Raw genomic sequence first — 23441 nt, 5'->3', positions numbered from 1 at the left:
ATTGGTATATTTTGGTGTGTTCAATAACTTTACTCAAGTCTATGGTTATACAAACTACATTGGATGAGAGTAAACAAAAACATAACTGATTCGTCTATCATTAAAGTCTACCGTTAATACTAAATTATTTCCTACTTATCTTTGCCTAGCGTCAAAATTAAAATTGATGCTTGTTATCTAATCATCGCCTATCTACCCTCGACTTTTCAACTACGTAATTCTGCTCATACTCATAAACACACCACACATATTCTATATCAACAAACATATTTTCAAGTCGATAACTCTAACCCATTATTTATTTCTTTGGTAATTATTATGTAGCCGTTACAGCAATTAAGTCATTAATCGACTGTTTAGTGGGAAGTGACACTGTGTGTACTTTGTTGTGTAACATGTTATTATACCAAATGTGTATGCAACATGAACTTCTTTGTTTTTCCTAGTGCATACCACCTAGGATTGATCTGCTACTGATTGGAAAAACCGGAAACGGAAAAAGTGCGACTGGAAATACCATCTTAAGAAAACGGACGTTCGAAAGCGGGTCAACTACGTCTTCATTAACAAAAAATTTCTACAGCGCGACTGCAGAACACAAAGGTCGTTCGTTAAAAGTCGTGGATGGTCTGACAGTTTGTGATACCAGGCTGAGCAGAGAACGGTCAGTTGAGCAGACAACTGAGGCCGCTAAGCTGGCTCTGGCAGCCAATCCTGAAGGCTATCATGCCTTTCTTCTGGTCCTTAAATATGGGAACAGGTTCACTCGTGAAGAAAAAGACTCCGTTGATACTTTAAAAAAAGTTCTTGGAAATAATTTTCTAAGAAAATATTGTATTATAATTATTTCCTGTGGGGATATTTTCAAGCAAGAACATCGTGGAAAGGTTGACAAGAGAACGACCTTCCCCCAATGGTGCGAAAAACAAGACGGCGCCTTTAAAGATTTGATAGAAGAATGTGAGAATAGGATCATCTTATTCGACAACAGCACTCAGGTCAAACATGTAGTAATCAAACAAATCGAAAAACTAATTAAAAAAGTCGATGAGTTACTTAGCGCTCGCCGCTATACCAACAAGAGCTTTGAAAAAATTCAGATCCAAAATCTGATCCAGGATGAAACTAGACCAGAAGTCGAGCTGACACAAGTCACCAACAGCCGTATTCAGAATGAAGACTTGGTGTCATGTGAAAGTAGCCAAAGTATGCCTGTTACGTATTCACCACTTGACTGCCCAGATTCTCCACCCAAATTGGCATTCGAGCTGAAAGATAAAAGTGAGGAATACGGAAATCTGATTAAAGGACTCGAACTTATTAAGAAAAAACAACAAGAAATCGAAGAGAGTTTCCAGAAAAAATTTGAAGAAATTGAGCAGAGAATGCGAGACAAAGATGGCGAGTATCGAGAGACAGCAGAGGTATTGGAACAAGGGGCAGTAGACTTAGTCACACTTGACAAGATGTTGAGTCAAACCAATACTGTTCAGGTCATACTGACCAAGCAGGAAGAATTTTCTGGAGCTCTTCAAGACCTGACTCAGACCTTGGAATCTCTACAAAAAAAGTTTTCTGACGAAAGCGCTTTCTCTCGTAGGTGTATTGAAGAAATACAACAAAGTCGACAACAGGAAGAAGAAATGAAACAGGTCTTCGATAAAGAGCTGAAAAATCAAAGGGAGGTTTTTGAAATTCAAATTGACGACTTAAAAGGTGATGAGCAGCAATGGAGTGAAATAGAACGCAATCATCAGAAGAGGTTTGAAGATCTGGTGCAAGAGAGGCGAGACACGGAGCACGGAGAGGGAACGTTTGACGTCAAAAATAATCTTTTGTAAAGCTTGAAACAGGTACAGGAAGAACTGAAGCAGGTGGAGAATGCACAGATAAACTTAAGTCAGAAACTGTCTTAAGTTCAGGTGACTTAAGTCAGCGAATGACTTAAGTTCAGTTGACTTAAGTCAGCGATTGTCTTAAGTTCATTTAAGAATTCCAGTGTGTGCCACTTATGAGCTTTGTAAGTAAAAGTTCCGTTACTTTATACCGGTGTTGGCACAATAACGCATGTGTTGTTAAGGCGGCGGAGTTATTTTTCTCATGTTATAATTAAAATAGTTGCCTGTTTGCAAAAAAACAAATTAACTTATTTTCTTTCTTAAATATTGTAAAGAAAATGTTTATTTTCCTAATTCACCATTTTATAAAAATCAGTTCCGTTCAGAGTTAATTAATTGACATATAAAGCAGACAGTACTCTTACAGTCTAGACTGTGTTTTTAAAAGTATCAAAACCGTTGCAATAAATTTATTTTTCTTTGTTTCCTTCTATTTGGCCTTATGGTTGAAATGTTAGCACCTGTTTGGTGTTGAACTTTATTACTTTATAGGTATTACATTAATTCACAGTGGACCCTCGAGCACGGTTATCACAGTCACACTAGTTTACATTTACTTAATTCAAAACATCGATTTCACATTAATTGTTAATCCTCAGGGTGGATGAAAGAAGGCAGTGATTTAAACTTCAGTTGTCGTGAAATATTGGGCTAAAGAATTGTGTATGAGAGGATGACTTATTAAAGAACAGAGTTAGCTAAAGAAAACTCTTTAGGCTGGATATTAAAATACATTGTTAGCTCCACGTATATAATCATTTAATCGAATAACTAATCAATAAAAATTTTGGCAAACATTACAAAATCGAATTTGTAAATTATAGCTTGTTGGAAATATTAGGATAAAATAAATTTTTTATAAATATTTTACATTAAGAAACGCTAGAAATTATTTTAAAATAATGTTTTCGTCGGTATCCTTGTACATCTCTGTATGGATACAGACGCGATGCTGGAAGCTGTGAAATAGACCACCATGCAAGGTTTTGAATAACTTTTACGGTGTTCAAGTATCTTTGTGGCAGGTACACATTAGAGCATCAATAGTCAGGGAGACCCGGGTATCAACGATCAAACCTGACATGTTGATCTATAGCCTAAACACAAGTTCAGAACTGACTAGTTGATACACAACCCGAACACAATATTTAACCTAAATAATTAAGTTGTGTAGATTAGCCACGCAGTTTTTCTGTAGTGGGGGATGGGGGGAGGGGTAACAAGTCGAATTTATAGACCTACTAAACGGGCTTTGGCAAGTACATTAATTATACAGTACTAATATATGTGTGGGTGAGGACATCTACCATATAGTCCTAGGTAAAACCTTAGTAAATTTACCTTAGTAAATTCCAACGAAGCTAGTAATGTGTTGTGGTTGTATATAGTGAATACTTTTTTCATTTGGCCATATTTAAGCCATATTTTACATAATATAACAGATAATAGAATAATAAATCACAATTCAAGATCAAAACCGTCAAAAGTATCCTGGAATCAACTTTACACCACCCTGTTCGAGACAATAATGAGTAAATACGAGCAGCGGCCGTGTTTCAAAAACCATAATAAAATAGTTTCCCTTCAAAAATTGTCTATTCGCATGTATGTTGTGTAGATTTTGTGGTTTTAAACGGTTGTTTTGTATTGTTTTAATATAAGGCTGTATAGTAAGTTTCCTTTATTTTTCAATATAGTTGAAATAAATGGCTAATAGACCTTTTCAGACTTATTACTGTCCATACAAGACAACAACGATTGTTTTGAACTCTTTTTGCAGTAATCCAACCAATATTAGATCGCCCATAAATGACGTCGCTTATCCAGGGTTATGACAGCGTGCACTATTACAGAACAAATATAATGATGAACATATTGTTTTAGATAGAAATTGTAATTTGTGGTGGGAAGAGGTTGAGTACAACTCAGCGATGTGATTTTTGAGAAGTCAAGTTTTTTCGTGTGTTGAAAACTGGGGGATTGTTGTGGGGGAAAGACACGCTGCAAAAGAATGACGTCATTCATTGGTGATCCATTTAGGCCTAACTAAAGGCTAAATGGTTGGCTTTTACTATCAAAACATCCTTAATTATTTGAATACTACAGTTTTCTGTAACCGCTTCGTTTGCTTTCAGCTTTCATTCGTTTTTTTACTTTCTCGTATATACGAAGTATAGAGAAAGTCTTGTAATCGTGCAAAAAAAAAAAAATCGAGATTTTTACAAATCTCGACGTTTTACACCCCACTGATGCGGAAAAACAATTTTGCAATCTTGTCTGTATGTCTGTGTGTCTGTCTGTCTCTGTCTGTCTGTCTGTGTGTCCGTGTGTAAACACGATAACTTGAGTACCGTTACAGCTAGGTTGATGAAATTTCATATATAAGTATTTTATCAAAATCGTAGATCCGTATCGACTTTTTAGCGATTTCCGATGACCGGAAGTGGTACTTTTCCTACTTTGAATTTTTTCAAAAGCCTATAACTTGAGTACTATTATAGATAGATAAATGAAATTTCACATGTAAGTAAAAGATCTAATTCTCTACCTTCTGTTAAATTTTGAATAATTTTCGTTGACCGGAAGTAGTAATTTACGCTACTTTCGATTTCTCAAAAAACTAATGTAAATTTTAAAAGTACTAATAATATTGCGCACTATTATGCGCTTTTTGATTTGGCGTTCACTTGGTGTGCAATTAATTTGTCTACGAGATTTTATTCTATTTTTAAAACTTTAAGTATTTAAAATGGATTAAGAATCATGTCTATAGCCCGAGTTCCCATCCCCTGTTATTTTATATAAGAATATTCGAGAAAGTTTAGGGGAGATCACTCCCGGATTTTTTATATAGCTCTGTGGTCGATTTCCACCCCCCCCCCCCCTTCCCCACCTTTAATCATTACAAATATACTCATATTTAAAGCGATATTCATTAATTCTCTCTCGCCCACATTACTAGTTTTGATCGAATTTACGACTAAGGTTTTACCTAGTCCTACCATCTTGGTGTTGTGAGTACATAAACTGTTAGTACTCAAGTAAATATACGCTAGTAAATGTAAAGTTGTAGATAAAGTTTTAACTATTCGCAAAATAAACTGTTAAATTAATTACACGATCATAATCAATGTTTATTTCAAGGAGAGAAAAAAATTGCAATAAGTCGTAACGATGGTAACGGTCGAATTTTGCCGGAGAAAGTGTAACGTTTTAAAATTGCATGCAGGTTTATAGCAAAGTATCCATCGTGCATATGTTGGTAAAATTGTACACTCTTTGACGTATAAATACAGATAAAACGTTTGAATGGATTTTCTATTAGTATTTGATTGTTGAAGCATTTAACCCCCCCCCCCCCCCAGTGTTCAAAACGGTTCAGAAAATTAATGCAACATAAACTCTACTCACATGTGTAATTAATATTTATTGTTTGACAACAAAACCAAAGACGAGTTGAAAATAACTGAACAAATCGACCAGTTGATTGAAATAGTCGATGTGTTAGTGTTTCGTGATCGACGACATACAGAAGCAAATTATAAGAATGTCCAGAAAACTAAAGACCGCATCACCGAACCTAGACAACCTTGTATAACCGTCAAGACCGTGCAACCAGCGATCCCAAATGTTCATCCAAGACAAGCCACACCAAACTCTATTGATACAGTAGACGTAATCCCACGCAACAGGATGCTGAGTCTAACTACATCCGTGCATGACACACTGGAAAAATAGGAAGAATTTTCAGGGACTATTATTAGAAACACGGAATCTCCACAATTAAAGATTTCCGATGCAAGAGCTGAAATAAGGAAACAAATGCGACAACGGGAAGCAGAAAGGAGACAGATGATGTCTGAATTACAATGGGGCAAGTCTACAGAAACATATGAAAACCTGTGTGAAAGACGAGACTTAGAAAGTTAGAAATAAACCGGTAGTGATCTCCCCTAAACTTTCTCGAATATTCTTATATAAAACAACAGGGGATGGTAACTGGGGATATAGTTATGATTTTTAATCCATTTTAAATACTTAAACTTTTAAAAATAGAATAGAATCTCATAAAAAAAACATTGCGCACCAAGCAAACGCCGAATAAAAACGCGTATAATAGTGCGCAATATTATTAGTACTTTAAAAATTTACATTAGTTTTTTGAGAAATCGGAAGTAGCGTAAATTACTACTTCCAGTCAACGGAAATTACTCAAAATTTAACAGAAGGTAGAGAATTAGATCTTTTACTTACATGTGAAATTTCATTTATCTATCTGAAATAGTACTCAAGTTATAGGCTTTTGAAAAATTCAAAGTAGGAAAAGTACCACTTCCGGTTATCGGAAATCGCTCAAAAGTTGATACGGATCTACGATTTTGATAAAATACTTATTTATGAAATTTCATCAACCTAGCTGTAACGGTACTCAAGTTATCGTGTTTACACACGGACAGACAGACAGACAGACAGACACACACACACACAGACATACGGATAAGATTGCAAAATTATGTTTTTCCGTATCAGTGAGGTGTAAAACGTCGAGATTTGTAAAAATCTCGATTTTTTTTTTTGCACGATTACAATACTTTCTCTATACTACGTATATACGAGAAAGTAAAAAAGAGGAAAGTGGATCAAAATTTCAGCTGAAGAGCTTGCTGCAGTTACGGGAATCTATGATGCGTTTGTCCTATATGTAAATATTAAGATATCATTGATTTTCTAGAGTTCAGACATGTGACTTAATAGTATGTTCTTTCATGGCGTTTTAAGTCGTTTCTCCAATTACATATCAGGGTGGATGTGTTTAAGGTAATATTTTACAAATGAGATTACTTCCTGGCACATTCTAATTCAACATTAAATCTTAAGCATTTTTTTTTATTGTAGTGATATCGTTAGTTTGTTACCCTAATGCATTATCATATTAGTTTTGTTGAGTTTATTAAGTAAAATCTTAAACCATGCAAAATGTTGGCGTTGTATTCGTTAATCGCAATTTGTTATGACTTTCTACCTATCACCTTTCAATGAAAAGAAATGTTATTTAAGTTATTATTATGAAATTTAAATTAAACATTGCAAAACCAGCAATATTTATCATCTTATGTTATTAATATATTAATTAACTTAAGAGTTTTCTTTCATACCATCATTACATTTAATAAAAATTCAAAATATAATGTCGGCAATTTACATTTGTAAATCTTTAAGCACGTTTTACTGATTCTCTTGCTCACAACAAATCCGAGAGCATGGGAAACCTAGCTACTCACGATCAAACCTGACTAGTTGATACACAACACAAGATCAAACCTGACTAGTTGATACACAACACAAGAACAAACCTGACTAGTTGATACACAACACAAGATCAAACCTGACTAGTTGATACACAAGATCAAGCCTGACTAGTTGATACACAACACAAGATCAAACCTGACTAGTTGATACACAAGATCAAACCTGACTAGTTGATACACAACACAAGAACAAACCTGACTAGTTGATACACAACACAAGATCAAACCTGACTAGTTGATACACAAGATCAAACCTGACTAGTTGATACACAACACAAGATCAAACCTGACTAGTTGATACACAACACAATATCAAACCTGACTAGTTGATACACAACGCAAGATCAAACCTGACTAGTAGATACACAACACAAGATGAAACATGACTATTTGATACACAACACAAGATCAAACCTGACTAGTTGATACACAACACAAGATCAAACCTGACTAGTTGATACACAACACAATATCAAACCTGACTAGTTGATACACAACACAAGATCAAACCTGACTAGTAGATACACAACACAAGATCAAACATGACTAGTTGATACACAACACAAGATCAAACCTGACAATATGATACACAACACAAGATCAAACCTGACTAGTAGATACACAACACAATATCAAACCTGACTAGTTGATACACAAGATCAAACCTGACTAGTTGATACACAACACAAGATCAAACCTGACAATATGATACACAACACAAGATCAAACCTGACTAGTTGATACACAACACAAGATCCAACCTGACTAGTTGATACACAACACAATATCAAACCTGACTAGTTGATACACAACGCAAGATCAAACCTGACTAGTAGATACACAACACAAGATGAAACATGACTATTTGATACACAACACAAGATCAAACCTGACTAGTTGATACACAACACAAGATCAAACCTGACTAGTTGATACACAACACAATATCAAACCTGACTAGTTGATACACAACACAAGATCAAACCTGACTAGTAGATACACAACACAAGATCAAACATGACTAGTTGATACACAACACAAGATCAAACCTGACAATATGATACACAACACAAGATCAAACCTGACTAGTAGATACACAACACAATATCAAACCTGACTAGTTGATACACAACACAAGATCAAACCTGACTAGTTGATACACAGCACAAGATCAAACCTGACAATATGATACACAACACAAGATCAAACCTGACTAGTTGATACACAACACAAGATCCAACCTGACTAGTTGATACACAACACAAGATCAAACCTGACTAGTTGATACACAACACAAGATCAAACCTGACTAGTTGATACACAACACAAGATCAAACCTGACTAGTTGATACACAACACAAGATCAAACCTGACAAGTTGATACACAACACAAGATCAAACCTGACTAGTTGATACACAACACAAGATCAAACCTGACAAGTTGATACACAACACAAGATCAAACCTGACTAGTTGATACACAACACAAGATCAAACCTGACTAGTTGATACACAACACAAGATCAAACCTGACTAGTTGATACACAACACAAGATCAAACCTGACAAGTTGATACACAACACAAGATCAAACCTGACTAGTTGATACACAACACAAGATCAAACCTGACAAGTTGATACACAACACAAGATCAAACCTGACTAGTTGATACACAACACAAGATCAAACCTGACTAGTTGAGTTGATACACAACACAAGATCAAACCTGACTAGTTGATACACAACACAAGATCAAACCTGACTAGTTGATACACAACACAGGATCAAACCTGACTAGTTGATACACAACACAAGATCAAACCTGACTAGTTGATACACAACACAGGATCAAACCTGACTAGTTGATACACAACACAGGATCAAACCTGACTAGTTGATACACAACACAAGATCAAACCTGACTAGTTGATACACAGCACAAGATCAAACCTGACTAGTTGATACACAACACAGGATCAAACCTGACTAGTTAATACACAACACAAGATCAAACCTGACTAGTTAATACACAACACAAGATCAAACCTGACTAGTTCATACACAAACTGGAAAGAAGATGGGGAGTCAGGAAACCTGCAACCTTCTGGTAAGATCAGCCAGCTTCTGTTGTTCTACTTGTGGATTGTTTGAACTGATTGACTGAGTTCTAGGCACTCTCTTATGTGTTAGGGTAGTTTTCCATCGTGAATTAAAAGATCAGCTGGCGCGCACATGAAGTTGTGTTACTAAACGTATCGTAGCTACACATTAGATCAACAACATTAGATCAAACAATGACACATTGCCGGTGAGTTTTTAAAAAAATGATTTGCTATTTTTATTTGTATCACATTTTACACCAACATCATGGATTCTCCACTGCGAGCTCAAAGCCTACACGTTTATGTTTAAGGTTGCACACCATGTGTGTGATTAAGATTGCACACTATGATTTGAAAAGGGAGCACTAGTTCTGATTTGCGCGGTACGCGGAAATGAACAGTTGTATTTCCATCATCTTGTCCACGAACAACATTTAAAGTGATATTAATGAGAACATCCATTTAAATTTTAAAAATTCGATCGGCCAGAGGTTTACATGGTAATAAAATACATATGTTAACTTTACAAACGATGTTTGGTAATCTCACGATATAGCGTCGGAAATTATCTGGTAATGTTTGTTGAGTTTCGGGAACATTCGTTACTGTAAACCAGGGGTCTCCAAACTACGGCCCGCGGGCCGGATGCGGCCCGCGAGTTCATTTTATCCGGCCCGCGACGATCTTTTTGTCCAATGAATAAATGTGTGTTGGAGGTGGCTGAGGAGCTTTGCACAGAAAATTCAAAACTATTTGAAAATGTAGCTTTGGGTGCAAATAGAATTACTCGCCGTGTTGCAGACTCAAATAGCGAAAAATTCAAGCCAGTTTCGCCATTTTTCAATTGCAATCGATGAGTCGCTGGGCAGCTGTTCCACCTATCAGCTTCTTGTGTTTATTAGAGGTGTGGATGAAGACCTGAACATAACACAAGTGCTGGCTTCCCTACATATAATGTATGACACTGTTACCGAAGAGGATATCTAACCATAGATAGTTCAGAGACAAACACAAAATCGCAAGATTTACCATATTTCATATCAGTAAGATTACTAATTTTGCGAGAAAATTATGAGCAGAGTATCTAAGAAAAGAAATAGATGACTTCCTAATAGTAAAGGCAAGTCACAGCCATTATTGTCTGATGAAGAGTGCGTATAGAAATTGGCCGCTGCAGACATAACTAGTCATTAAAATTTTCTGAACCTAAAACGGCAACAGAGTGAAATCTAGTTTCTTATTTATACACCCACATAAAGGCCTTTAGATACAAACTTGTCATGTTTTTGGAACAAGTACAAGCTAACAACTTGACACATTCTCAGCAGTGCAAGGTCTTTACGGCTGAAGCAACCACTGAGTTCCCGACGTCATTTACATCCGAGATCATTAAAGACCTCCAGCTGCAGTTTCAGTAGCGGTTTTCTGACTTGGATTCAAAGGCAGAAGAAGTGAGTCTGTTTCAAAGCCCATTTGAAGCAAATGTGGCCAGTTGCAAAGATGAACTGCAGCTGGAGGTCATTGAATTGCAAGAAAATTACTTCCTTAGAGACACGTTCATATGTTTTTGCACAAGGAAGACTTTCCTAATATTAAAACTTTTGCATCAAAGTACCTTTCAAATTTTCGAACAACATACCTGTGTGAACAAACATTTTCAAGAATGAAATACGTGAAGAACAATTTCAGAACAAACGTGGACCTCGGGTTGGGTGGGGGGGGGGGGGTTGACACTTGAAATTTGTATATATTTCTATATAAATTATATTTCGTTGGGAGGGGGGTGGGGGGGGGCGGTAAAGTTCTTCGGTTGGGGGGGGCGCCACGACCCTGATGAGATGCCTTAAAGAAACTTTGGCCCCCGAACGGATATTTAATAGTTAATGCGGCCCTCGGGCTGAAAAGTTTGGAGACCCCTGCTGTAAACCATAGTTTATTTGACCGTTGAAATAAGAATAAAGTCTAGCGCATTAAACTAATGTTTAACTTAATTTTATGTTTAATTGACAGAAAATGAGCAACAATTAGTAAATCTGAATATTATTAATAAAGTCAAGTGTAGTAATTAATCTCTTTTTAATAAAGAAACAAAAAAAAAAAACTTGCAGAAGATTTGCGACAACTACATCTAGATTTAGTAAAATAAGACGATTAGATTTACTATAATTAAAAGTAGAGAAGAACTAGAACAATGTTCAGTTGCAGCAATAATTAGCACATACACTTAAAATAAATAGAAATACAAAATAATTAGCAAAACAGTATTTAAAATGCAATCAAAATCAATCCATGCACATTTTAAAACATTATGTATTAAAAATAATATGGCGGCAAATAAATGATGGTTTACAGTATTTTCGGTGGTTTCCGGAACGGCTCGGGAGACTACGCCATGGCTTTACTTTTTTTTACTGCTGTACAATTCCGGAATAATAACCGACGCTCTATCGTAATTTTACTCAATATTTAACATGAACAGATTTCTTATAGTTCATGTACCATGTAATTCAGACTTCTTCCAAACGTCCAAAAATATTGAGTCATACTGTCCAACTAATCACTAATGGACGCGAGCGAGAAGGTATTCGAGAAGCCCATTAATTAATTTAAAAATCGTGCAAGGCTTAGTTACAATTAATATGGTTATACAATCCTGTCAGTCTGGTTTTTTTCGGACTTTACTGAAGATTGAATGTATTTGATGTTTTTAATATTTTTGGTAACTAAATTAAAAATAAAAAAGCAAAAATTATTTGGTTTTCACGTGTAATGGCGACATAAACAATTTCATCCTGCTATTTGATAGGCTGCCATAAAATTTATTGTAAACATTGTAAGCGAAAACAAAGGAAAACTATGTCATGGGGTCTAAATTTGCATTGTTTTTTTAAAAACTGTTTCTGCAAAGTTTTGTAAACAAAGAGTTGTCGATCACGGAGACAATATTTGTCTTACGAAAGTGAAAATAAATAAAAATGTAGCCTTAAACTCAACAAATTATTTTCAAGTTCTCTGGAGTTGCAACTTTTATAGCATTGATTCTAAAAATTTAAAATTTCTGAATTAATTTTAAGCTTACGTTTTTATTTTTACGGTCGCTTTGTTTACTAAATCTAAAAAAAAGCACGTTTTTAATCCTTGTCATTAACATGATGGGAGGAGTTAACTCGCTCGCGCCCGTTAAACGGGTTTTAAACCATAGAAAACAACCGCAGTTTTCATTTAAACTCAGAGCCAGTGGATGTGCTAAGCTCAGAGCGGTGGATGTGCTAAGACAGCACAGTTTACCGAGCTTTCACATTTAACATTTTCCTAAATTGTGTAGACACGTGCCTACTATTCTACCATGCGTGTGTGTGTGTGTGGGGGGGGGGGTATTCAACTCTTTTAATGATGATCTATCTGTTTAAAGAGATGACAGGCTGAAAAGGGGGGGGGGGGGGCTAGAAAAACTTATTTTATCACTTTTATAAATATCTTGCTTTTTTTTTCAAGGAATTGTGTATACTAGTAGGCGGTGGGTTGAAAGGACATCATTTTAAACTGTAAAAGCTCTCTTACTTTGCAACATGTATAGACAGATACGATGATTTGAAGGGAGGTGATTTTGATCAAAATGGGAAGAACCCTTTAGCCATGTTAATGAAGAGGAATGTGAATATATTGCTTTGAGAAGGTAACGTATTAAGTTTTGATTCTCACTAAAGTTCTTCTTTTCTCTATTTGTACATAGAATAATTTGGTTCACGTCTGCAAACAGTGATTCTCTCATATGGATACAGTAATTCAGTATTAAGTTTATATACTGCACATGAAATCAACTAGAGCACTTTGCTAGAGTGCAAGAAGGACATAGAGTACAACTTGCCTGTTACAGTAGACCAATCCAGATACAACAAGACGTTACCAAGTGAGCAGTAGTGCACCCTAAGGAGTCGGGATAATCTCGTTTTAGGCGTAATCTTGCAGATACCCACAGAGCTGGGTTGCCTCAGCGACATCCTATGTCCTCGAGATCTAGTACAGAAGAGAAGACCGTACACGTTATGTTTACAGTTGTGTTTAGCAATCGTGTATAACATGTAGGCCAACTGTTGCCAATGCAAAAGTTGCTCGTATGAAGCGTGTACTGTTTCCAATGTTGCCAAATATTTTCCCCATTTAGAAACTAGAAACGACAGTGATGTGACGCACATATTATAACTTGTTTATTCTTAGGTGTGCGAAACATTAATAGTAATACATTAAATCCACTAAATTTGTTTTAAAACAGATACATCTTGTTGTGTACGAGAAGCTGAAAAGGGTTCTTCAAAAATGAAACGAGGTAGTCTAAAGTTTAATTTCTACAAATATTTTTTGAAAATTAATTTCTACTGTTTAACTTGTACTTACTTAATCCTCGTCACTCAGTGTGGAGTAAAGGGCATCAACAAATTTTCGCCTGGGCGAGCCACTTTAATTCATGCCAGGTCTTGCCAGTAACCTGCACTTCTTCCATCTCTCTCCTCTATGCTCCCAGTTTATCATTTAACTGCTTCGAATCAAAGTGACCACCTTAGGCTCCTAAGCTTTATTGCTTTATCATCCGTATATATATATATATATATATATATATATATATATATATATATATATATATATATATATATATAAATATATATATATATATATATATATATATATATATATATATATATATATATGGGCCTATATACATATATAATTCTCCAATAATTATTATACAAAACAGGCAAGTGTGGCCCAGACGAGCACGGATTAGGTGGAGAATCCACAAAATGTAGTCTCAGTCCAAATAGATGCCGTATGGGAGATAGCAGTCCTGAGGCTTACATGGCTGTTGGCGGAAGTCCAGGTTCTTTAGTCTACGTTGCATGAAAGTTGTTGGAAATTCATATGCCTGAAAGTTGTTGGAAGTTCATATGCCTGAAAATTACATTCCATGTGATTGTTTGGATAATTGCTGAGTTTTTATAAATATAATTTTTTAAAATGCTCATTAAATATTCCACAATATGACAGTAAAATCAAGCACTATTTCCGTTTCAAGGCTTAAATAAACTGACACATTTAACTCGCCTAGCAAGTGAATAAAACTCGTTTCATTGAAAGCAAAAATAAATTAAAGTAACGTTTATTTTGTTCAAGAGTTTTAAAGTGGATACTGAAGGTTAATGTAGTGCAAAGATTTTTCTCAATTCGACTTTCCCATACGAAACTAGTATCTAGATATATGAACTAACAGCTATTAGATATATTATAATTAGTACTAGATCTAGTTGTACTTAGTAGCTCTATCTTAACATTTAGTCTACTTCTTTCATTATGCAGACACAGTGTACCACATCCTCCAAGCGAGAATGGGGGGGGGGGGCAATAAGTATCAATAGCTTAATCCTTATTACTTTGGTTTAAATCCATTCACTGCAATAGGGAGCTATATCCAGGTATCTGTTAAAGTTGTATGGGAAAGTAGGCAACATAAAACAGGGACGTACACTAGAGCATGATCTTGGTGTGGTGATAATCTCCAGCAGATTGAAGATGATACTAGCTGTGACTGCTGTAGCTGTGACTGCTGTAGCTGTGATTGCTGTAGCTGTGACCGCTTTAGATAAGATTGCTATAGCTGTGATTGATATAGCTGTGATTGATGTAGCTGTAGCTGTGATTGCTGCAGCTGTTTAAGTCACCAATCTGGGCGCGTACAGCATACCAAAAAATTTTCCCCATCTAAATTTACACTAATGGGAGTGAGGACAAGCACTTACTGTCATAGTTAGATATTCACAGCATTTCAAGTCATTCAATTAACTTCGTTTTTTTTCATGCAGATTCGTACTATGTAATGGTCGATCCAGAAAAGAAAATTTTCATTAAGCGGCATCTTACCGTATGCTCTGCTTCATCATCAAATGAAATCGACAATTGCTTGACTAGTTCAATCAATGCAAATTCAGGTGGGGTTTAAAATTTTGATCACACACCTTGTATAAGTAAATTTTACATTTTTTTTTCTTTAACTGCTTTAATCGAGAGAGGATAAAATGTTCTCCTTTATTTTTGTATTCATCTAGAGATATCGCCAAAGTCCGATTTAATTAAAAATGTTCAATGTTATTAAAATAAATATTTTTATAAAAACGTGACCTCCCCCCTCCCCCCGCTTCCACCTTCTCGCCTCTGTAAGCCTGTTCAACCCAAGAAATTTATTTTTAGATCCTAACTCCAGCACAGTCCCCCCTGTGTCAACCATTTGTGACAACCACGCAAGAGAGGGGTAGTGGGGGGCGGGGGGGGGGGGGGGGGCTCATAAGAAACAAAAGGTTATGTATTTTGTTGGGGTGAAGGTTGTGCAAGTGCTAACTTCGACATATCACTTATAACGTTTGCATATTTTTAAAAACATACAAGCTGAAATATATAGATTTTACGCCAATAACACACCATATTTAATGCCCTAATACGAGTAAGGCTCCTCTTTCAGAATTAAAAATATAGGGCAGGTGAAAAATAGTTCTTGACCTCGGGATTTTAAGAAATGGTGATTAAATGCCCAAACAACTCCATTGATGTTCTCGAAAACAGATGATCTAAAAATCGTTAGCTATAGACAATTTATAATATTGTTGGAACCTAGACTTTGTAATTTTTTAAAGCTACTTTATTTGAATTTTTGAATTTTATTGTTCGACAAAAATTATGAAAGTTTGTATCGATGCACTTGCTAATTAGTAACAAATTTTCATTGAAAGAATGAATAAAAATAGTTTTCTAATTTATTGGCTTTTATTCCTAAACTGGGGATCTGTCAATAGTATACTATTGTAGATTTATAATATTATTGGTAATTAAATTTGATACAAAATATATTGTTCCGTTAATGCTACATAATGCATTAAAACGCATTAATATTTTCAATCGCAACAATCTTTTTATCCTTTGGACCCAATGTATTTGCTTAGCACTTCCGCATGTTAAAAAATTAAATCAAACAAATAATATATATGCCAAATAGCTAAAATTTGATAAATAATGACTATAAATTAAGTTGTAAAGAAATCTTTTTATCTTAATGTTTTCTTCGATTAGTTCTGTGTATATGTATATGTATATGCATATATATATATATATATATAAATATAGATATATATATAGATATATAGATATATAAATATATATATATATATATATATATACGGTATATAGGGTCTTTATTAATAATATATTTATATTGTTAAAAAACATGTATGATTTAAAGGATATATATATATATATATATATATATATATATATATATATATATATATATATATATATATATATATATATATATATATATATATATATATATATATAATGGCAATGCCCCTTTTTCCATATACATACAAGGTGGCAAGACAATAACTAGCAGGGCATATACTGTAAGGCACGAAGATAACCTAAGGGTAAGTCTAATAAGAGTTATAGAATTTAGTTTGATGCTTTGTAGAGTTGCTAGTAAAGTGATATACTTACATTACATTAAAGTATAATACGGATGGCTCAATTATTATTTTACAGCATTTTTAGCAAATCTAGTAACTCAATTTCGAACCCCTTTTAACTCTACGATTTCGTAACTTTCCATATACATTTATCTCCGATGACATTGCCAATAAAAGTTTGAACTAAACAAATATAAAAAGAAATTCTACTTATTCTACATTAACATTTTAAAATTAATTTTATGATTTTAAAAAAAATAATCAAGCAAATGTCTTGAAAGTTATTTTTTTGCTCCACCTAGAATTTTCGCTATTTTTTCCCAAGCATATCTGCGTCAGCTACTTTCTGAGCGTACTATTAGACAGCGATAGATTTTTGTAATATTGATGGTGATATTTTACACCCCCCCCCCCCCCCCCCGCCTCCTCTTCATATAGAAGCAGACTTAGATCTAGTTTCTACGATTGGTTGTTGGATTTAATAATGAATCGATTATAGGTTCTAGTAGTGAAGTAATTACATTTCCTTGAATATAAGTGGAACAATACCGTACAAATCAAAAGTATGACTTTACTGTTATAGATAACTTTTTTTTGCAAAATATGCTAATGTTTATTCGAAATTTTAAGAATAAAGAAAGATATAACAAATATCAGATTTATAATGGTATTAAAAATTATGAGTACTAAGAAATAATAGGTATATTTTATCTAACTTTTTGTTATGAAAAAAACAACTTTTTGTAGAGCTATCGAATTTCGAACAAAAATAGAAAATCCGGTTTTCCCCTGCTGTCAGATATGCATTAAACTTTAATTGGACTGTATAAAAAAATACCTTGCATTTGATGTATGCGATGCTACATATGTTTATATTTTACAGCTATCCAATATTTTGCAGCTATACAGTATTTTGCTTCTATGTTTCCAGAAAAATATGAATATACACCCTAGTATGGATCTGCTCCTGATTGGCAAAACCGGGAATGGCAAAAGTGCGACTGGAAATTCCATTGTAGGAAAACGAAAGTTTGCGAGCGAGTCCGGTACATCTTCTGTGACGAAAGAGATCGACGCCGATATCACAGAACACAAGGGTCGTCAGATTAAAGTCGTGGATGGTTTGGCATTTTGTGACACATGGCTGGATAATGAACGGTCAGTTGAGCAGTTGAATGATGCAGCAAAATTGGCTTTGGCAGCCAATCCTAAAGGCTATCATGCTTTTCTTCTCGTCCTGAAATATGGCAATAGGTTTACTCGTGAAGAACAGGAGTCGGTTGTGTTGTTAAAGAAAATGTTCGGAGATGATTTCGTTCAAAAATTTTGTATTTTAATCTTGACATGCGGAGATGTTTTTCATCAAGATCAGGAGGAAACAGATTCAGTAGGATTGGACTTTTCAGAGTGGTGCCAAAAACAAGATGGCGCCTTTAAGGATTTGCTCGAGGAGTGCTGCCATAGGGTGATTTTGTTTGATAATAAAACCAAAGACAAGAAAAAGAAAAAAAGAACAAGTTGATAATTTAATTCAAATGGTTGATGAGTTGAGATTTAGCGATCGACGTTATACGGAAGCTCACTTTGAAAAGGCTCAGAAAATCAAAGATAATGTGGCAGCCAAACCAAAGGTGCTCACGACAAACGGCGAGACCACGGTCAAAGATGAACGTCCAGTTGTTGACCAGCCGCAAGTCTTACATGAGACAGTAGACTTAGTCACACTTGACAAGATGTTGAGTCAAACTAATACTGTCCAGGTCTTACTGGCCAAGCTGGAAGAATTATCAAGAGGTTTTCGAGACCCGACTCAAACCTTGGAATCTCAACAAGGACCCGCTTTCTGTCGCAGATGTATTGAAGAAATACAACAGGAAGAAGAAATTAAACAGGTCTTCGATAATATAAAAAAGCTGAAAAATAAAAAAAAGGATTATGAATCTCATATTGATGACGTAAAACGCGATGAGCAACAGAGGAGGGAAATAGAACGCAATCATCAGAAGAGATTTGAAGATCTGGTGCAACAGAGGCGAGACATGGAGTGCGGACGTCAAAGGACTCCCAGAGGAATGGAGCCGGCAGGACAAGCACAACAAGGAGGGGGAACGTTTGACATCAAAAATATTCTTTCGGAAAGCCTGAAACAGGTACAGGAAGGACTGAAGCAGGTGGAGAATGCACAGATAAACTTAACTCAGCGAATGTCTTAAGTTCAGGTGACTAAAGTCAGCGACTGTCTTAAGTTTAGTTGAGAATTCCAGTGGTGCCTCAACCTTGTGTCACTTATGAGCTCTGTAAATAAAAGACCGGTGTTGGCACAATAACTCTGGTGTTGTTTAGGTGGCGGAGATATTCTTCTCATATTTTAAATTAAAAATAAAGATACAGCACTGGCTGTTTGCTCAACTACAAATGAAATTATTTTACTTTCTTAAATATCGTACATTTTTAAAAAATCAGTTATGTTCAGAGTTAATTAATTGACATAAGCGTATAAATAAGACATTACTCTTGCAATACTCTTAAAAGTATCGAAAAAGTTTCAATACATTTCTTTTTCTTTCTTTCCTTCTATTTGGTCTTATTGTTGAAATGTTAGCAACTGTTTGGTGTTGTACTATATTACTATTTAGGTATTACATTAATTTATATTGGACCCTCGAGCACGGTTATCACTGTCACACTAGTTTGCATTTACTTAATTCAAAACTTCTATTTCACATTAATTGTTAATCCTCAGGGTGGATGAAAGAAGGCAGTGATTTAAACTTCAGTTGTCGTGAAATATTGGTCTAAAGAATTGTACATGAAGGGATGACTTATTAAAGAAAAGAGTTAGCTAAAGGAAACTCTTAAGGCTGGAAATTAAAATACATTCATAGCTCCACGTATAGGCCTATAATCATTTAATCGAATAACAAATAAATATAAAATTTTGACAAACATTACAAAATCGAATTTGTAAATTATAGCTTGTTGAAAATATTAGGATAAAATAAAGTTTTATAAATATTTTACATTAAGAAACGCTAGAAATTATCTTAAAATAATGTTTTCGTCGGTATCCTTGAACATCCCTGTATGGATACAGACGCGATGCTACGAGCTGTGGAATAGACCACCATGCAAGGTTTTGAATAACTTTTACGGTGTTCAAGTATCTGTGTGGCAGGTACACATTAGAGCATCGATAGTCAGGGAGACCCGGGTATCAACGATCAAACCTGACAAGTTGATAAATAGCCTAAACACAAGTTTAAACTGACTAATTGAAACACAAACCGAACACAATATTTAACCTGACAAGTTAATACACAAACAAAAAATAATATCAAACCTGACTAGTTGATACATAGCCTAAACACAAGTTCAGAGCTGACAAGTTGATACACAACCCGAACACAATATTTAACCTGACAAGTTGATACACAAACTAAAAACAATATCAAACCTGACTAGTTGATACATAGCCTAAACACAAGTTCAGAGCTGACTAGTTGATACACAACCCTAACACAATATTTAACCTGACAAGTTGATACACAAACTAAAATCAATATCAAACCTGATTAGTTGATACATAGCCTAAAACAAGTTCAGGGCTGACTAGTTGATACATAGCCTAAACACAAGTTCAGAACTGACTAGTTGATATACAGACTGTACACACGTTCAGAACTGACTAGTTGATACATAGCCTAAACACAAGTTCAGAACTGACTAGTTGATACATAGCCTAAACACACGTTTAAACCTGACTAGTTGATACATAGCCTTAACACAAGTTCAGAACTGACTAGTTGATACATAGCCTAAACACATGTTCAGAACTGACTAGTTGATACACAACCTAAACACAAGTTCAGAAATGACTATTTGATAAATAGCCTAAACACAAGTTCAGAACTGACTAGTTGATACACAGCCTAAACACAAGTTCAGAACTGACTAGTTGATACATAGCCTAAACACACGTTTAAACCTGACTAGTTGATACATAGCCTACACACAAGTTCAGAACTGACTAGTTGATACATAGCCTAAACACAAGTTCAGAACGGACTAGTTGATACATAGCCTAAACACAAGTTGAGAACTGACTATTTGTTACATAGACTCGGTGGGGGATTTAGGGCGAAACGTTACAACAATCTTAATGAAACCAAATACATCACCAGATGTAATATGTGTTAGATCGAAGTAAATTGCTTCAATAGTTGTGTAAGTAAAACCACCATGAAAACTGTGTGTGGGACTCTGAACATTATGCTATGGTATTTCAAAATTACACCACAATGCGTGTAAAAAAAATCATTTGGTTATGTTACGCCAATCAACCATGGCCTACATGACCACGTATAGTGTTGCTCTGGTGGTATTGGTTAAATCTGTCATTATTTTTTTGGACAGCTCAGCGTCCTGACAACCCCATCAGATGGAAATTGTTCCAAAAGTTTGCCAAGTGTCGCCTCTATAGGTGGGTTCTAGATCTAGCTCTAAATGAATTCCACTCCACAGAACAGCTAAAGTGTTACTGGTAGTTTGAGCTGCTAAAAAATCGGCCTTGAAATAAAATAATATATGTGTGACTTTGGATTCGCAACATGATTAGAAAAGCTAGCACCGTTTTGACTACTATCAACTGCAAATGAACGGATCTGTACTTCGTTTCGTTTAAAAGGACGTCATTTATTACTTACCTCTTTTTACTTTCTCGTATAGATCTATACGAAGTATAGAAAAAGTCTTGTACTCGTGCAAAAAAATTTTTTTTTTAAATCTCGACGTTTTATATCTCACTGATACGGAAAAACATAATTTTGCAATCTTGTCCGTGTGTCTGTGTGTCTGTGTCTGTGTGTCTGTGTGTAAACAAGATAACTTGAGTACCGTTACAGCTATGTCGATGCAATTTTATATATAAGTATGTTATCAAAATCGTAGATCCGTTTTAACTTTTGAGCTATTTCCGATAACCGAAAATGGTACTTTTTCTACTTTGAATTTTTCAAAAGCCTATAACTTGAGTACTATTTCAGATAGATAAATGAAATTTCACTCGTACGTCAAACATCTAATTCTCTACCTTCTGTTAAATTTTGAGTAATTTCCGTTGACCGGAAGAAGTAATTTACGCTACTTCCGATTTCTCAAAAAACTAATGTAAATTTTTAAAGTACTAATAATATTGCGCAATATTATGCACTTTTTATTTGGCGTTCACTTGGTGTGCACTTCTTTTGTCTACGAGATTTTATTCTATTTTTAAAACTTAAAGTATTTAAAATTGATTAAAAATCATCTCTATAGCCCGAGTTCCCATCACCTGTTGTTTTATATAAGAATATTCTAGAAAGTTTAGGTGAGAACACTCCCATTTTATTTTATCGTAGTGATATCGTTAGGTCGTTACCCTAATGTATTATCATATTAGTTGTGTTTAGTTTATAAAATAAAATCTTAAACCGTGCAAAATGTTGGCGTTCTATTCTTTAATCGCAATTTGTTATGACTGTCTACCTATCACCTTTCAATGAAAAGAAATGTTATTTAAGTTATTATTATAAAATTTAAATTAAACATTGCATAACCAGCAATTTTTATCATCTTATGTTATTAATATATTAATTAACTTAAGTGTTTTCTTTCATACCATCATTACATTGAATAAAAATTCAAAATACAATGTCGGAAATTTACATTTGTAAATCTTTAAGCACATTTTACTAATTCTTTTGCTCACAACAACTCCGACAGCAGGGGAAACCTAACTACTCACGATCAAACCTGACTAGTTGATACACAACACAAGATCAAACCTGACTAGTTGATACACAACACAAGATCAAACCTGACAAGTTGATACACAACACAAGATCAAACCTGACCAGAAGATCAAGCCTGACTAGTAGATACACAACACAAGATCAAACCTGAGTTGTTGATACACAACCCAAGATCAAACCTGACTAATTGATACACAACACAAGATCAAACCTGAGTTGTTGATACACAACACAAGATCAAACCTGACTAGTTGATACACAACACAAGATCAAACCTGACTAGTTGATACACAACACACGATCAAACCTGACTAGTTGATACACAACACAAGATCAAACCTGACTAATTGATACACAACACAAGATCAAACCTGAGTTGTTGATACACAACACAAGATCAAACCTGACTAGTTGATACACAACACAAGATCAAACCCGACAAGTTGATACACAACACAAGATCAAACCTGACTAGTTGATACACAACACAAGATCAAACCTGACAAGTTGATACACAACACAAGATCAAACCTGACAAGTTGATACACAACACAAGATCAAACCTGACAAGTTGATACACAACACAAGATCAAACCTGACTAGTTGATACACAACACAAGATCAAACCTTACTAGTTGATACACAACACACGATCAAACCTGACTAGTTGATACACAACACAAGATCAAACCTGACTAATTGATACACAACACAAGATCAAACCTGAGTTGTTGATACACAACACAAGATCAAACCTGATTAGTTGATACACAACACAAGATCAAACCTGACTAATTGATACACAACACAAGATCAAACCTGAGTTGTTGATACA

The 23441-nt window shown here is 34.9% G+C and overlaps 2 protein-coding genes across 2 annotated transcripts in view; both read left to right on the top strand.

Annotated features, from left to right (window-relative positions):
- LOC131943689 (uncharacterized) overlaps nucleotides 1–1841 on the top strand; it is a 5560-nt gene extending 3719 nt beyond the window's left edge. The window contains exon 5 of the mRNA XM_059303903.1: nucleotides 447–1841. Coding sequence (XP_059159886.1) covers nucleotides 447–1841 — 1395 coding nt within the window. The remainder of the gene's footprint in view (nucleotides 1–446) is intronic.
- Nucleotides 1842–9704: 7863 nt separating this feature from the next.
- LOC131943644 (uncharacterized) lies at nucleotides 9705–18343 on the top strand. The gene is made up of 7 exons (XM_059303852.1): nucleotides 9705–9809; nucleotides 12821–12985; nucleotides 13583–13636; nucleotides 14063–14185; nucleotides 15165–15290; nucleotides 16723–16778; nucleotides 17749–18343. The coding sequence occupies exons 3-7, from the start codon at nucleotides 13627–13629 to the stop codon at nucleotides 18337–18339; spliced, it is 906 nt and encodes a 301-aa protein (XP_059159835.1). The 5' UTR covers nucleotides 9705–9809; nucleotides 12821–12985; nucleotides 13583–13626; the 3' UTR covers nucleotides 18340–18343.
- The last annotated feature ends 5098 nt before the right edge of the window (nucleotides 18344–23441 follow it).

This window comes from Physella acuta, unplaced genomic scaffold (assembly GCF_028476545.2).
Source record: "Physella acuta isolate Inbredline_101_S28 unplaced genomic scaffold, ASM2847654v3 ptg000464l, whole genome shotgun sequence".
NCBI classification, from domain to species: domain Eukaryota; kingdom Metazoa; phylum Mollusca; class Gastropoda; family Physidae; genus Physella; species Physella acuta.
This window is presented reverse-complemented; position numbering and strand designations above follow the sequence as displayed.